Source organism: Lissotriton vulgaris, chromosome 9 (genome assembly GCF_964263255.1).
Source record: "Lissotriton vulgaris chromosome 9, aLisVul1.2, whole genome shotgun sequence".
Taxonomy (NCBI): Eukaryota; Metazoa; Chordata; class Amphibia; order Caudata; family Salamandridae; genus Lissotriton; species Lissotriton vulgaris.
Genome location: NC_141697.1, coordinates 356,009,648 through 356,024,616, shown reverse-complemented (window position 1 = coordinate 356,024,616; position 14,969 = coordinate 356,009,648). Strand labels below are relative to the sequence as shown.

Sequence of the window (14,969 nt, the reverse complement as noted above, 5' to 3'; positions counted from 1 at the left end):
ATTCAGTCATTCATTAGCTCACTATCGCCAGAGTAAAACAAGCATGGGCAAAGCCTATTGGTCTGACTTTGCCAATGCCTGTTGTTTGCTGTTATTGGCTTCGTAAATGCTTGATAAACTCTGTTCAAATTGGCTAAGCCAATAGTGGCAGTTGGACATCTTGAAATGGTATTTTCTACAGTTCAAAGATGGCTGTCACATTGCGTATACTGTCACCCATTTAAACCAACCCAGAAACATATGTTGTATTGCTCACTTGTACGGTGCTATATATATATATAAAACGTAAACAAAAGCACATTTAAAGAATGCACATGCTATTATTTCCAAATATATATATATATATATATATATATATATATATATATATATATATATATATATATATATATTCAACAGTCCTGTTCCGCCAATGGAGGGCGGAATCAATCCAGGTGCAGACCTCAATTAATCTCACTTTTTGCAGCGTAATTCGTTCTCAAAGAAGAAGGTCTATATATGTATATATGCTTATGGCCACATCAAAATACTAGTTGTAAAATGAGAGAGAAAAAGATGGAATATAAGCCAACAGGCACTTTGTAAATGAAATTATCTTCTTCAAAACAAACCAGTAATAGGCAGGACAGATTCATTGTGTGATTGGCAAAGAGAGAGGAACAAAGGCTATAGGAAAGTTAAGAAGAGCACGGGTGAGGCAAAGGGGAAGCAAACACTGTGACAAACAGTACCACCAAGTGTAATGAAGACCGCTGAGAAGTGTTTGGGACTGAGCATCTGCACAAATAATACATCAACTAATCTATATGCAGTTATTCACTATATTAGAACTGTTCTTCCCACAATAATGAACATTGTAACAACAAATGAATTGCTGGTACACCTTAACTAGACTATCAAGAAGTAAACCCCAAACCATGAATGGGGATTTTTCATTCTAAATCTGGTGTAATCTATGAGACTGAGAGATCAATAGCCTTAAAATTGGAATCAGAAGCCATGATTCAAGCAACAAGAAGAAATGAAAATTGTGTGGGGTTTTAGTTATATTTTGCCCAATGATTATTGAAAGATAAACATCCTCCCACATATTGCAGTTGTGTGCCATATTCACACGTCTAGTATCTAGTATGTAAAGGTACTGGCATAGCACAAATATGGCTAGGGAGCAACAGAGCACTGAACAACACGAGAAACCCAACGGGATGACCTAATACCCCTTACATCTGGTGATATGTAGGTACTTATGCAGGTGTTGTGGCTCTCTGAATAGATGTGTATTTAGTTTCATTAAGAAATGCATGAGGTAACCTATGGATGGTGACATCAAATCTACTCTATGTCTGTAGTTGAGTGCATAATGTGGCCAAATTGCATTCATAGACGGTGACTTTTTGTGGATTGCAAAAAAGGGAATAGCATTCACTTATTGGCCTGGAAATGGCTAGAGGTCGGATTTATGTCCGCTATGCTCATCTTCGAGCAGAGCTGGCTCTTGGAAGTACTGGGGAGTCTTGCATAAGAGGAGACACTACTTCTTTTTCATGCATCACATCAAAGTACCTGAGGTAGCACTTCAGTTGAGAATGCACAACCTACATTTTACTTGCCGACTCATACATATAGAATGCTACTGCCTGTTTAGCTCAGCAAGTGTGCAATAATGTTTCTTAGGGAATTGCGATTCTCCTATTACCATGATCAGAGAGTCTGGGTTTCATTAAAGACACAGAGGCTAACATTATGCATTATTCCTTTAATGCAACTTCAAGCAGCCATTTTAAAGTTAATACATCACAAAGCAAAGCTCTAGAATACTCATAGGTTACATTGGCAACAAGGCTAGATAGAGCTGCCTCTTTTAAATGCAATGAAAGTCAGAGTTCAAGTATTATGAAAAAGATAAGCTTCTTCTTTAGGAACTGATGAAATCCAAAGGAACAAAAGGTATGATGCCAAGACTTTCTAGGAGGGAAGATGAGGAAATCTCAGAACTCCAGGTGAGATCCTGCATCTTGTGGAGGAACCAATTACGTTGAATTAGCTGAAAAAGGAAAAATTATTAAAAATTGCACTAATAAGCCATATGAAAAGGTAGATAATTAAGGGTATTGAATAACTGGGATGTTTCCTCATTATACATCCCTTTTTTTTCTTTTTTAAAATTCTGATGTTCAAAGAAATGCAATAAAGTAAATGACAATAAATTAATAACATGATATAATAAGAGATCACTCCCGGGAAGGGAGGGTTGGGATAATGTTAGCCTCCATGCCTTTAATGAAATCCAGATTCTCTGGTCATGGTAATAGGAGAAGAATTGCAATTTCATTACAAGACCGGAGGCTACCATTATGCATGTTGATAGTCTAGTAAAACTAAATCAGAAATATGTTCTTGTAATGAACACAAACAAGTCCATTCTTAGTAATTAAAATGATGTAGTATTTATTTTAGTATAGATGAAGAGAGAGCCCCACCAGGAGCGGTCCTAGTCCTGCTCAGCCCATTCAGCAACTGAACACATCCATCCAACATTCTAACATTCCACATTCACTCACGTCATACATCCTGGCTGAGCAGTACACTACATCTTCTCCCTTCTTTAGAAAGAGAAGGGAAAACTTGGTACAATAAATTACAAGCAAAATTTCTTCGAGAAACATCTTGAAGGGAAGAAATGAAGGGAACATCTTGAAGGGAAGAAATGAAAAATACATTTTGAAACATGTAAATGAGTGGAACCAACCCTTCTTCCCCCTTATAGAGAGAACAGATGCGAATAAGATGAAAGTGTTGCAAGGTAAAAAGGAAAAGTGGTGTAAAGGTAAACAAGTGAAGAAAGATGAGACTTGCGCAACAATGGTGACACAAAGGTAAGAATAATGAAAAACAGACAAAGTAAAACACCACCAGAGCACACCGGTTGGCCAGACCAATGTGGAGGTGACGAGAAAATGAAAAGTGAAAATAGGAGAAAATGGAAAGAAAAGATGTAAGAAGGTGTGTGAGATACACCTGGGTGGATTCTTGAAAAAGTGAAACCACAAAACAGTTATAATCGCAAACATGAGGTGAAATACGAACTGTAATGAATCCCATGCAAAGGGAGTGTGAAAAGGGTACTGCGAGGTACTGTGAGAGAACGCAACAAAAAGTTGCTGACAAAGGATGTGGAGTATGACCACATGAAAGAATAAGCATGTGCAACTGGAAAAATGCATGCTGAAAATGGATGTGCAGTATGACCACATGAAAGAATAAGCATGTGTAACTGGAAAAGTGCATGCTGAAATGTAGTGAAATGAAATTCACTTAAAAATAATGAAGAATCACAATCAGTGACTTGCAAAAGTTAAAATGCAAAGAACATAGTAGTAAAAAAAAAAGATGTAAATATTACATGTATATGAAAGTGAATATGATGTAAACAAAATAGTAAAAATACAATTAAGTACACATTTTGATCATGGATGATAATTAACATAGCAGAATGTAAAGGGCATGGTACACAAAAACATGGTGACACTCTGCTAAAAATGAGGAATGAAAATAATGAAATAAAACAAATAAAGTAGTCACCGTGGTCTGAGGAATGAAACACTGAAAAGACTGTATTAAAACGGAGAAAAACTGTAATCCTTGTGAAGGTGCAGAGGTGAAAAATAACCGCTAGGTGGCAGTGTTGAAACATAAAGAACTGTATTTAGAGAAACATCAGATCGACGTAATGAGGAGAGTTTCCAAGGAAGACGACTTGTCTCAAAATCCATGTGATGGCACAAAAATAAATAAATGAAACAGTACCTGTGAAAGGTTTAATAAGACGATCCGATGGTCTTGATAAAGATCGATATGTAAATGGTAGGAAAGCCAAAGTTCTGTAGAATGCTTGGCTGGAAAAATAGTGAAAGCGTGCCTATCGCTGTAACGATGACACTGAAATGCGATAGGCAAGTCTAAAACAAAGCGTGCCTATCGCTGTAGAAAATGCTGAAATTCGATAGCCAAAACAAAAATAACGTGTGGCTATCGCTGTATAGAGAATGTTGAAATGACGTGGGTGGAAGGATAGCCTGCACAGGAAATGATGTGAAATGCCAATCAAAATGGCTGTGCGCCGACGTAAAAGATGCCGGGTGGCTCTTGGAATCAGCGTGCTTCAAATCAGCTGCAAAGTATTCATAATGAAGGAAAGCTGACACGTCATAGAGAAGGATGACTAGATGGCTCGGTGTGAGGAAAACTGACCCACGTCATAGGAGAAGATGGGTGGCATGAGACACAGGTGAGGCTGCATGCGCTGAGAGCGTGCGCTCGGTGTGGAGCTCCAGCGCAGTTCGAATTTGGCAGGGCAGTTTAACTACCATAAAGTAGACAAACATGAGGAAAATAATAAATAAAATAAAAATAAAATGACAGTGCTCACATGATAGTGTTAAGGTTGAGTATCAGACGCCCTAAGTAACTCTGTTGCCTTTGAGGAAAAGGTGTCGCAGTAGGCAAAAGGGACACTCTGGCAGTCACTTTGAAAGGAGGGTGGGCTCACCTGAGAAGCGGTTCCTACAGAAGCTGTCACATCAAAAAGACATTAAACTTGCCGATTTTGAGATTCTCCTTTCGCGCTATACAGCTGTAGAAACAGCGAAAACACAGCACGGCAGACACGGCATCAGAAGAGGACGATCGGTGTCGCAGTAGCTGGTATGCAGGCAGGTGTTGTGGGCAAGCTGGGAGGTAGCAGAATCTGTAGGAGTAGAAAGTGGCACTATTGGAGTTGAGGGCGACCGGTGATAGGTCACTGGTGCGGCTCGTAGTGCCAGGAGAGTTGAGCTGCTGCTTCTGAATGGTTGAAAGTAGAGGTAGCTTGAAAGTTGACGCGCAGGGCGTTTCCAAATCGTCGCCAATGTAATGAACACAAACAAGTCCATTCTTAGTAATTAAAATGATGTAGTATTTATTTTAGTATAGATGAAGAGAGCCCCACCAGGAGCGGTCCTAGTCCTGCTCAGCCCATTCAGCAACTGAACACATCCATCCAACATTCTAACATTCCACATTCACTCACGTCATACATCCTAGCTGAGCAGTACACTACAGTTCTACAGGTTTGCAGTATTCATTTGCAAAGGTATAGGACTGGACCTGTCGGCCGTCTTAAGAATATCATCTAACTTACGTCCTTTCCAAAAAAGATTGGCTAGCAATAGCGCCTCTTAAAGAATGAGCTTTAAATCTTTGGAGGTCAACACTCCAAAGAGCTAGCTAGTTTAACCCATCTAGCTATAGAGGAAGAGGAGACGGATTTGAAGGGTTTAACAAAGGAAATAAAAAGATGGTTTACACCAGCAGTGCAATGTTTGTTCATCCTTGCATCATACTCCTTCATAAAGCCTTCATAAAGTCTACAACGCATAACTTTGGGAAAGCATCAAACCTAGGGTAAAAAATTATGCCAGACATGGTTTTAGTTCTTTTCACCACTTCAAATCTGACACCAAAGGCGTCATATGATCTATTGGTTATTTCCAGTGCTTTGACATCTGAAACCCTACAGCAAGATATTAGACATAGGAGATAAGCCAGTTTAACATAAGGTTTTTTATTATCTAGCAGATTAATATTGAGCCAGTTACAAAAAAGGTCAAGTAATAATTTTAGTGTTTCGTATTTAGGTTTAGGAGGTCTTTTAAGCCTGATGTTTTTCATAACTCTGCATATTATAGAATTCTTACCAATAGATTTACCACTTAAAAGGGAATGACCTGCAGAAATGGCTCATCTATAGCAGTTAATCGATCTATAAGTAAGACCTCTTTCAAATTGTTCTACAAGAAAATTGGCTACATGTACGATATGAGCCGCCACAGAATCCAGGTTTCTTTCCAACCACCAACCAACCCATCTTTTCCAGATACTGTTGTTTCTATAGTGTGTCCTGGCGGCCCAGGTTCCTTGTAGGAGAAAAGAAGCCTGCGCAGAGAGGTCAGAGATTTTATTGGCTCGCCTAACACTTTCCAGGCAAGAAGGTTCAAAGTCCTGTTCTGAAGAAGGGGATGTTCGAAACTGTCTATGCCTCTTTGGAGGTCTGGTGAAGCTGGGAGAAGAAAGGGTATTTTGTAAGTTAATTCCAAGTTCATTGGAAACCTAGATTGGAATGGCCAAAAGGGTGTTATAAGTATTATTGTACATTGTTCCGTTCTCAATTTCTGCAGGGCACGTTGGATCATTGCAAAGGGGGGAAAAGCATATCCCCAAATTCCTTTCCAAGGTTGAAGGAAGGCATTCACTGCCAGAGCACCCTGGTCTGGCATCCAGCTTAAGTATTTGCATAGTTGGCAGGTCAGTCTGCTCGCAAAGAGGTCTACTTCTAAGGGACCCCAAAGGTCATCTAGTTTATTTGAACACTTTTGTGTCGGTCTGATCTACTCGGAATCTGGAATTTCTGGTCTGCTCAAACATTGTTTTATACTGGAAGGTATACTGCTCTTAACAATATTTTGTGTTCTAGGCAGAAAATGTATAGCTTTTTTGCTAGGTTGGAGAGGTCTGGTGACTTGGTGCCCCCTAGGCGATTTATGTACGCTACGGATGACATGTTGTCCATCTTGAGAATGACCGACCTCGGTTGAAGCGATTGCTTGAAACTCATAAGGGCATAAAGCCTGTGGTTAACTTCCATAAATGTATGTGGTTCGTACTCTCCAAATAGAACCAGGAGCCTCCTGTGTTTTGATTCTGACAGCAAGCACCCCAGCCATGAAGGCTGGCATCTGATTCCAGGAAAAAGTCCGGGGAAATGCTAAATTTTGCTTTGCCATTCCATGTGTCCAGATTTTCTAACCACCAGGTCAGTTCTGTCTTAGCTTCCAAATCTAGGCAAATTTTGTCTCCTTACCAAACATCAGACTGTAGAGCTCTGCCTTTCAGCCTTTGAAGGGCCCGATAGTGTAAAGGACCAGGGAAAATAGCTTGGATTGACAATGAGAGGACATGACATATCTCCTTTTGAATCTTGGATATATTTTTGGGGGGAAATAGCAGCATAAACTTCACAGTGTGCACTGTGAAGCCAAGGAACTCTAGAGACCTCGAGGAAGTCATGATTGATTTTTCTTTGTTTATAATAAAACCTGTACTCTCTATTAAGTTTTTAGAATTTGAGAATGGTCTTAAGACATGAGGAGAATGTCGTCTAGATAGATTGTAAGGTGGATACTTCTTTCCCTTTGAACTGATGTAATGGGCTTCATAACTTTGGTGAAGCACCAGGGGGCAGAGGATAGACCGAAGGGAAGAGCTTGGAACTGGTATAGGTGATTGTTCCAAGCAAATTGGAGGAAGGACTGGGATTCCTGAGCCATTTGAATTGCAAAGTAGGCGTCCTTTAAGTCTAATTTCACTAACCAGTCTTTTGCTAAAAGCATGTCCCTGAGGAGTTAATACCTTCCATCTTGAAGTATCTATAGGTGAGCATGTATTAAATTTTCTGAGATTTATTACCAGTCTCCACCCTTTGTCCTTCTTCTCCACCAGGAAAATATTGTTCAGGAAATTTCGGCATTCCCAGGGGACCTCTACAATTGCTCCCTTCACCAACATTGAGTTTATTTCCTCTGCTATGTTGTTCTTGGGTTAGCACTCTGGGTGTTGTAACTTGTTTGGGTTTTTCTATAAAATATATTTTGAAACCCTGGACAGTCTGTAGAACCCAAGGGTCTTGTATAATTTGTTTCCAGGTGTGCTAAAAGAGTTTTAGACAAGCCACCACTTTCCCCATTGAAAAGGAAGGATGAGGTGGAAAGTTACTTACTTGGAGGATTTGAGGAGTTCTGACCTCTGGTTCTGAAGCCTCCTGAATAGAAGGGTCTTCCTCTCTGAGGGTAGAAGTTAGGATTGGACGGATAGGGACAGCCAAAACGCCATTGTCTGTAGAAGGGTCTTTGGTAGGGACGGCTGGTAGAGCGACCCCTTTTGCCGTCCCTGGTAAAAACACTTGGGTTGAAAACTCTGCCCATGTTAGTTTGTGCCTTATCCAGTATAGTGAATGTTGCCATGTATTTGCCTAGTCCCTTGATCATCTCATCCCAAAAAAGCAGTCCGTTTGGGTCGACAGAGGGCTCCTTTTCGGCAATGTCATAGAGTTTAGGGTCAATTTTTGATAAAACAACTTTCCTTCTTTCGGAGTTAATTGTTGCAGTAGCGTTGCTGAGGAGGATTAGTGTCCTCTGGCTCCAACTCCTCAACACATTGATGTTTGATGAACAGCCGTAAATATGGTTCTCTTCAAATAAATCAATCATTCTGCACAAGGGACCTAGCATACCGAGCATGCAGTCTTGGCAGGTTTTGAGGGAGTGCTCCATCCCCTTCCTAGGGTCCCTGTCCAGTTTAAATAAGAACGTAATAAGTTCAGGGTCCAGGTTTGGAGTGAGACAAATTTTATCTTGGACCATAGGTCTTGAGCATTCAGCTTTAAGGATATTCCTTGCGTTTCTTTCAAGGGAGTGTCTTATCCACCTCTTGATAAACTTGTCCACATGGTTTTGAGCCACCATTGGGAACTCCTAGGGTGTTGAATATTATAAGGGGAGAACATTTCCTTAGAGGAAGAGGGGAGTTCATCCTCTAAGAGAGAAAAATCGGGGTCATTATCATCCTGATCCAGATCAAGGATGTATTTGTCTAGGGATTCTGTTGTTCCTTGATCATCATCAATTAAGTGGGAGTCAGATAGAGCACTTGGAGAAAGTGAACCACTTAGGGTGTCCGGATAGGTTGTGCTTCTATGGACACCAGATATTTTTGGGGCAGGTAGGCCTCCCTTAGTGTTTGCGGCACTTAGTCCTCCTTGAGGGTGTTAGGTGCGTAAGCCTCCCAATAAGTTTGAGGTGCTTGGACCTCCCAGTGTGCTCAATATGCTATCCTTATCTAAATTGTTGCTTTTTGTTGATCTTTAACTCCCACATTTGGTTAAATTGTCAATATGCACTCCATGGAGAGTAGTGTGGTTAGTCGATTCAGGTAGAGGTCTTTTTCCAGCTTCAATTTGACTTACAGTCTCCCACATGCATGAGCACATTTCTTTTTGTACATTTGTTTTAATAATTTCCTCATTAGGGTTGGGTGTAGGGGCCTGGGCTTGTGAATCGTCTGATTCAACGTAAAAAATATAATCACAGGGGGTTAAGTCCTTGAAAAGGGTGTTAACCCAATTATTATTATTATAGTTATTGGGTAAATAGTAGAACAAAATGTATGCTCCAAGTGTTTAGTCGCTTCATTAGATAATATAGACTGCTTAATGAACGTTAATATGTAATTCTGTTACAGTAGTCTTCAAAATAGAAGTCCTCAGAAAAGTATTAAAGTAATTCTATTAAAAGATCAGTATTAAATCTAATAATGCAGTAGTATTAATTGTTTTATGCCTAATCTCTTTCCAAACTAAAATCTGACTTAGCTGATCGCTAGCGTCTCAACCGTCAAGAGACAGCGCGAGCGATCAGCTGTATGCAATAGGAGTATGCGTTGCTAGGCAACGCAGTGTAAATATTGAAAGAAGATGCCTTCAGGGCACCTCCCCTAAGCACGCTTTGTCAAGGAAGCAAAGCGCGTCACTCTGTGCTCGCTATGGGACTGTCCTCTAAAATAGGAGAGACCCTGGCTTTACAAAGGCCCGAAAAGCGGAGTAGACCGTATGGGCCGAAAGGAGGAACCGGGATGAAACCGGAGAAGAAAGGTTTCCTGACGCGGTTGGTGCACTGTAAATTGGACCGTGAGCAAGGCTGCACTCGGACCACAATGAATTATAAACTCTTGTAGTCAGGAAAAAAAGTGAAAGAAAAACAGAAATCGGAAAGGGAAAGTGGCGTCTCTCTTCCAAAAGAGTGTAGAAAGCTTGGTGGAGGCAAGAGGAGCCCCGAGGTCTGTTGGGAGCAGCAGAAGCCCAAAATACTAATAAACAGCAAAGTAAAAAGGTTAAACAGAAAATAATGATAGTGTTGTAGGTAAAAGAAGTTCAAAAGTAGCCAAGTAGTAGGTTCCAAGAATGTAATTTAATAATTCAGTTCCAAGTAAGATGAAATTGGAAGTAAGATGGTAAATGTTAGCCCCACCAGGAGCAGTCTCTCTGCTGCTCAGCCTGCATCCACCAACTGGCACTCCACAGGTAACCAAGCAACCATTCATTCCATGACATCACCACACATTCCAACACTCATCCTGGTTGAGCAGCAGGGAATATGTAAGTGAAAGGAAGGAGAGGTCACCACAGATAGCAGAAAATGGTATAGCTATAATATAAGGTATAATTATGATTAAACACAATACAATGCAACATTGACAAGAAAGTATATAGAGCAATGAAAAACAGAACTTATCTGCTTGAAGCTGCATTTAAAAGAGGCATATCTATCTACTCTTGTTGCCAATGTAACCAATGAGCAGTCTAGAGCTTTGCTTTGTGATGTATTAACTTTAAAATTGCTGCTTGAAGTTGCATTAAAGGAATGATGCACAATGATAGCCTCTGGTCATTTAATAAAATCCGCTTTCTGTCAGTCCCTCCAGAAGGGTTCACATTGCTGCCCTGACAGATAGTTGTGCACAGAGGAGAGCATGTCAGGGGGGAAATTGTCACTGAGATAGTCATATTGATTCCCTTAAACATTTGGACTGTTTAGGATCATGACTGAATCTTTACTATTTTATTGTTTAATAATTTCCCAGGTCACCAGTTAATACAATTTCCTGTGCACCCATGTGTGAGGAAAACGAAAATACCTCCAACAGCTTTTAACCCCCAAAAATTAAAATACCACTGATCAGTTTACACAAGACTGTTCATAACACAGACACTTCTTATAAATGCTGACCAAAACTACTTACCTGATAACAGCCCTAAAACAGCTACAGTGAAATGTTTGAGAATGTCATCCTCTAACTTTGAAATTCTCTTCCCTTGTCCTTCAGGTTACACAAAGAGCAGTGATTGAAGTGAATGAGAAAGGAACTGAGGCTTCAGTCATCACAGGTTCAGAAATAATAGGCCATGCGTTGCCCACTACTATAAGAGTGGATCGTCCATTTATCTTCATGATCATAGAAGAAGTACTGAACTCTATACTCTTCATAGGCAGAGTGGTCAATCCAATGGAACAGTGAATGTGGCTAGAACCCACCCTCAATGTATTATGCTGCTGAGCATTCTTCTATCACCAACTCCGGACATTGTTTTATAATGATCACAACCATTACCTATGCACATGTTTAGAAGAATTGGACATCGCCCACGGAGCTGAAACGATTGATTTGTCTTGCAAAGAGTTCCACTGGAAATGTATTTAGGAGATGTTCATATTCTTCTATTATTTACAATTGTGTAAAACTACTTCCATTAAAGCATTTTAAACATATTTACATTAAACCTTAGTTACTTTTCAGTATCAGAAAATGTTGATCTTCCTAATATTAAAAGTAATATTAGCTCAATGTCTGAAATGAAACTTCTATATTTACAAAAAGAGTACCAGAAGAAGTACCCGGTTCACTGGGCAAAATTAAGCAAAATGAAGACATAAATGACCAATACAGTTTCAAAATAATCAAAATAAACCATTTATGCAGAAAATGCACAATTTGTGTTGTCTGTGACTTTTTAGGCTCTTCTTGTTCTTCTATCCATCTATCTATTTTTCTACCATTCACAGAACTGACTGTATTTGCAGAACATTTAGCTCCTCTAAACACATTTTTAAAAGTTAAATGGATGCATAAACAAGCTGTTCTTATTTCTTTCAGTATTGGTAAAAAGAAAACACATTCACAATAACATTGCTGCTCTCAAAGAACTTATAAGCACACCTAAGAGGCTCACCCTTACAGATTGATCCATGATGCGACCATATGGCAGTGAATCCTCCCAGGTATATGAAAATGAGCACTGTCACACAGACACGTTTGCGAGGAAAGCCCGCCCCACGGATCCAGGTACTGGAGAACTGAGTGGAGCAGAGGATTTCAAAACGTAGGGGTCACTTAATCCTACAGAACCAGTTTTCAACTTCCCATCATCCCACTGTGGACTTTACCTGCATAAACATCAAACAATGGCACCACCAAATTGGGTAAAAAGTAAAGATTGGACTGCTTGCATCAGAATCCATCAACATGCAACCCTTGTTGATAAGAAGCATATTCTCTGAGTTGGCTTACTCAAATTGGGAAGCCTTTTTCGTGGATATATAAATATATATGTATGTGTGATATACCATTTATTATGTAATGTCGAGTGGGGGGAGGGGGCATGACATGAGAGACGAAGTCTAAGGTGAGTCATGATGCCCCTCTCCCTCCTCAAAGATAATAAATAGCATATTATATTCTGCACATCAGCATATATGATTTATACCATAGTATTGTTTCATCTGTATTTGTTTTATCAAATGTATTTAGGAAAAAACAGAATGCAAGGGGTCAAATGTGCGCTGCGTGTTTATTAGTAAAATTGCTCTAAATCACGTGTTATAGGGCCATATTTATTTTCACTGCCCTTGCACAAATATGTATTTGACATGTTTGGGTGTTGTTATCGCACAAAAAGCAGTGATATAAACACTCATATATAAAAGCAAACCGGGAAATATGGAAAATACTATCTATATCTAAATATATAAATAAAGCAAACAATTTGATTCCGCCGGTCTGGAGTGGCTCTTTTTCGCTGACACTTCTGATGAAAAGATTTTGTGTGGAAAAGATTTGTGGAGGCATCTAGAACCGAGCCCCAACCCTTGAGGCTGGGCATCCCGTTATCACCAATCAAATCAGAAGAAATATATATATATAGGTAGGAATGCGCTTAGGGGAGATCCCCTAACCTCTAGAAAGCACACAGGTGTGAACCTCTTCGAAAAGATTTCTGGAATTATTCTTGATAAGCGTTGAATCGCTGCAACAAAGCACTTCTCAGTACGCCCTCCGTTGCAACACTATTGATGTGCTGTATTTACAGTACGGCACATCATGTCGCAATGAGTTACAGATAAGTCAGTATTACTGACATATCTGTACTTGTTTATATAAAGTGTTATATAGCGCGGACGTGACCCAAGCGGGTATCAGATCGCTTTACAGATGATTGAGGTACAAACAAAGTTGCAGATAAAAAACAACATCAGGGAGAAGCAAGATACTGGAAAAGATAGAGGAGCAATAAAATATACCGACGCAAAAGGAAATAGAAGAGCATATAAGTGCAGCAGAGGGGCTGAGCACAAACCAAAGCCCCAGACATAGTCAAAAGCATAGGCCCCCCTGTGGATCCCCCCACCCCAAAAACTATGAAGTAGCGTTAATTAGGGCGAGGAAGTCCGTGGAGAAGGAGAAAAGCCGCCAGTAGCGGAAACAACCACAAGAGGTACCTGATGGGGGTAGGTGCCATCAAACAAGGGCTTTCATCCAAAGAGCTTTCACTTCTTTTTTGAAAGGTGCCGTAGAGGGAGTCAGGCTGATGTGCGGAGAAATGGAGTTCAAGATTCTTAGGGCAATACCTGAGAACACTCGATTACAAGTTTTCTAATTATGTAATTTTTTAGGTTTTAGCAGCAGAGTGCAGGAACTTCTAGCAGATCGGCTCCCACCACAAAGCTCCAGTTTTTGGGCTAGGTACAGAGGGGTTTTGAAGTGAATGGCATTGTGAATTAAGCACACAATCTTGAGATGAATCCTAACCTCCGAAGGCAGCAAGTTTAAGGGTTTCAGCACCGGTGTGATGTGGCTATTTGTCTGGAACCTGTGTTGAGCCTTGTCGCTGAGTTCAGGGACGCCCTGAGCAGAACCAACTTCTAGCTGAGTAGCCCACAGAGTGTTGCACAGCCATAATCTAGCCTGGAAATATTAGAGATTGGACAGCAAACTTGAAGTCGTCCAGAAGGAGGAAGGGTCCTATTTTTCTTAGAATACTCATGTGGTAGTTGGCACCTTTGGTGGCTTAGCTAATGTGTTCCTGCACGCTCAGTGACTTGCCAAGTATAATTCCAAGAGACCTTGAAGAGTCAATGATGTGTGGGGTACAGCTGTTAGGTGGTTCAAGTACTGGAGGAGTTAAGCTTAAGATGTTGGGAAGTTAGCCAGTGTTGAGTTTTAACTGGGTAGGGTTGGGTTGAGTGAATTGTTGACGTCTGGGAAGGAGATTTTTGGGTACAGTTGAGTGTCATCAGCATACATGGGATAGTGAATGTTGGATGAATTTTGTAATTCCATTAGAGGCTCCATGAACAAGTTGAAGAGTGTAGGAGAGAGTGCAGATCCCTGAGGGGACCCCTAGAATGGAAGGCAAAGAGTTAGAGAGTGAATGATTGACTTTAAATCTTTGCGTTTTGTTAAGAAGGGAGGCAAATCAATTTAATACACGGCCAGAGAGAACCATCCTTCATTCCAGTAAATCAAGAAGGTTGTCATGCTTGATCGTATGAAACGCTGAAGATAAGTCAAGGAAGATTAGAAGGCAGGCTTTATTCCGATCGAGCATTTGTAGGGTGTCATCGACTATGTGTGTAATAGCCGTTTCAGTGCTATGACCCCGACGAAAATCCAATTGGAATTGATCTAAAAGCTGGAATTGATCAATGTGGTTACATAGTTGGACAAGAACACAATTCTCAAGGAGCTTCGCTAGAGTTGAAATGCAAGTGATAGGACAAAAGTTATTAAGTACCTCTTGGTCCGCAGTGTTTTTTTGAGAATGAGCGTAACCTATCCTGACTTTAGAAAGTTAGGGATCACATTTGACGTAGGGAGGCATTTACTATTTTGGTTCAGAGAGGAACTAAGGACCCATTCATATCATTGAAAAAAATTGAGGGTAAAAGGTAACTGAAGTGGTTTGAGGGTTTCAAAGTAGTGAGCAGGTTGAGAATAGAGAATAGAGAATTCATCATATGGAGTGAATTGGCTCCAGCAGGTGT

At 40.3% G+C, this 14,969-nt stretch overlaps 1 protein-coding gene across 2 annotated transcripts in view; it reads left to right on the top strand.

The window, feature by feature from the left end:
• SERPINA10 (serpin family A member 10) overlaps window positions 1-12,390 on the top strand; it is a 218,944-nt gene extending 206,554 nt beyond the window's left edge. Inside the window, exon 6 of one of the 2 annotated variants that reach the window (XM_086937725.1) lies at window positions 11,803-12,390. In XM_086937725.1, the coding sequence (XP_086793851.1) occupies window positions 11,803-11,811 (9 nt within the window). In that variant the 3' untranslated portion in view covers window positions 11,812-12,390. Of the gene's footprint in view, window positions 1-10,974 lie in introns of both variants that reach the window. The other variant, XM_086937724.1, reaches the window with a different exon arrangement.
• The last annotated feature ends 2,579 nt before the right edge of the window (window positions 12,391-14,969 follow it).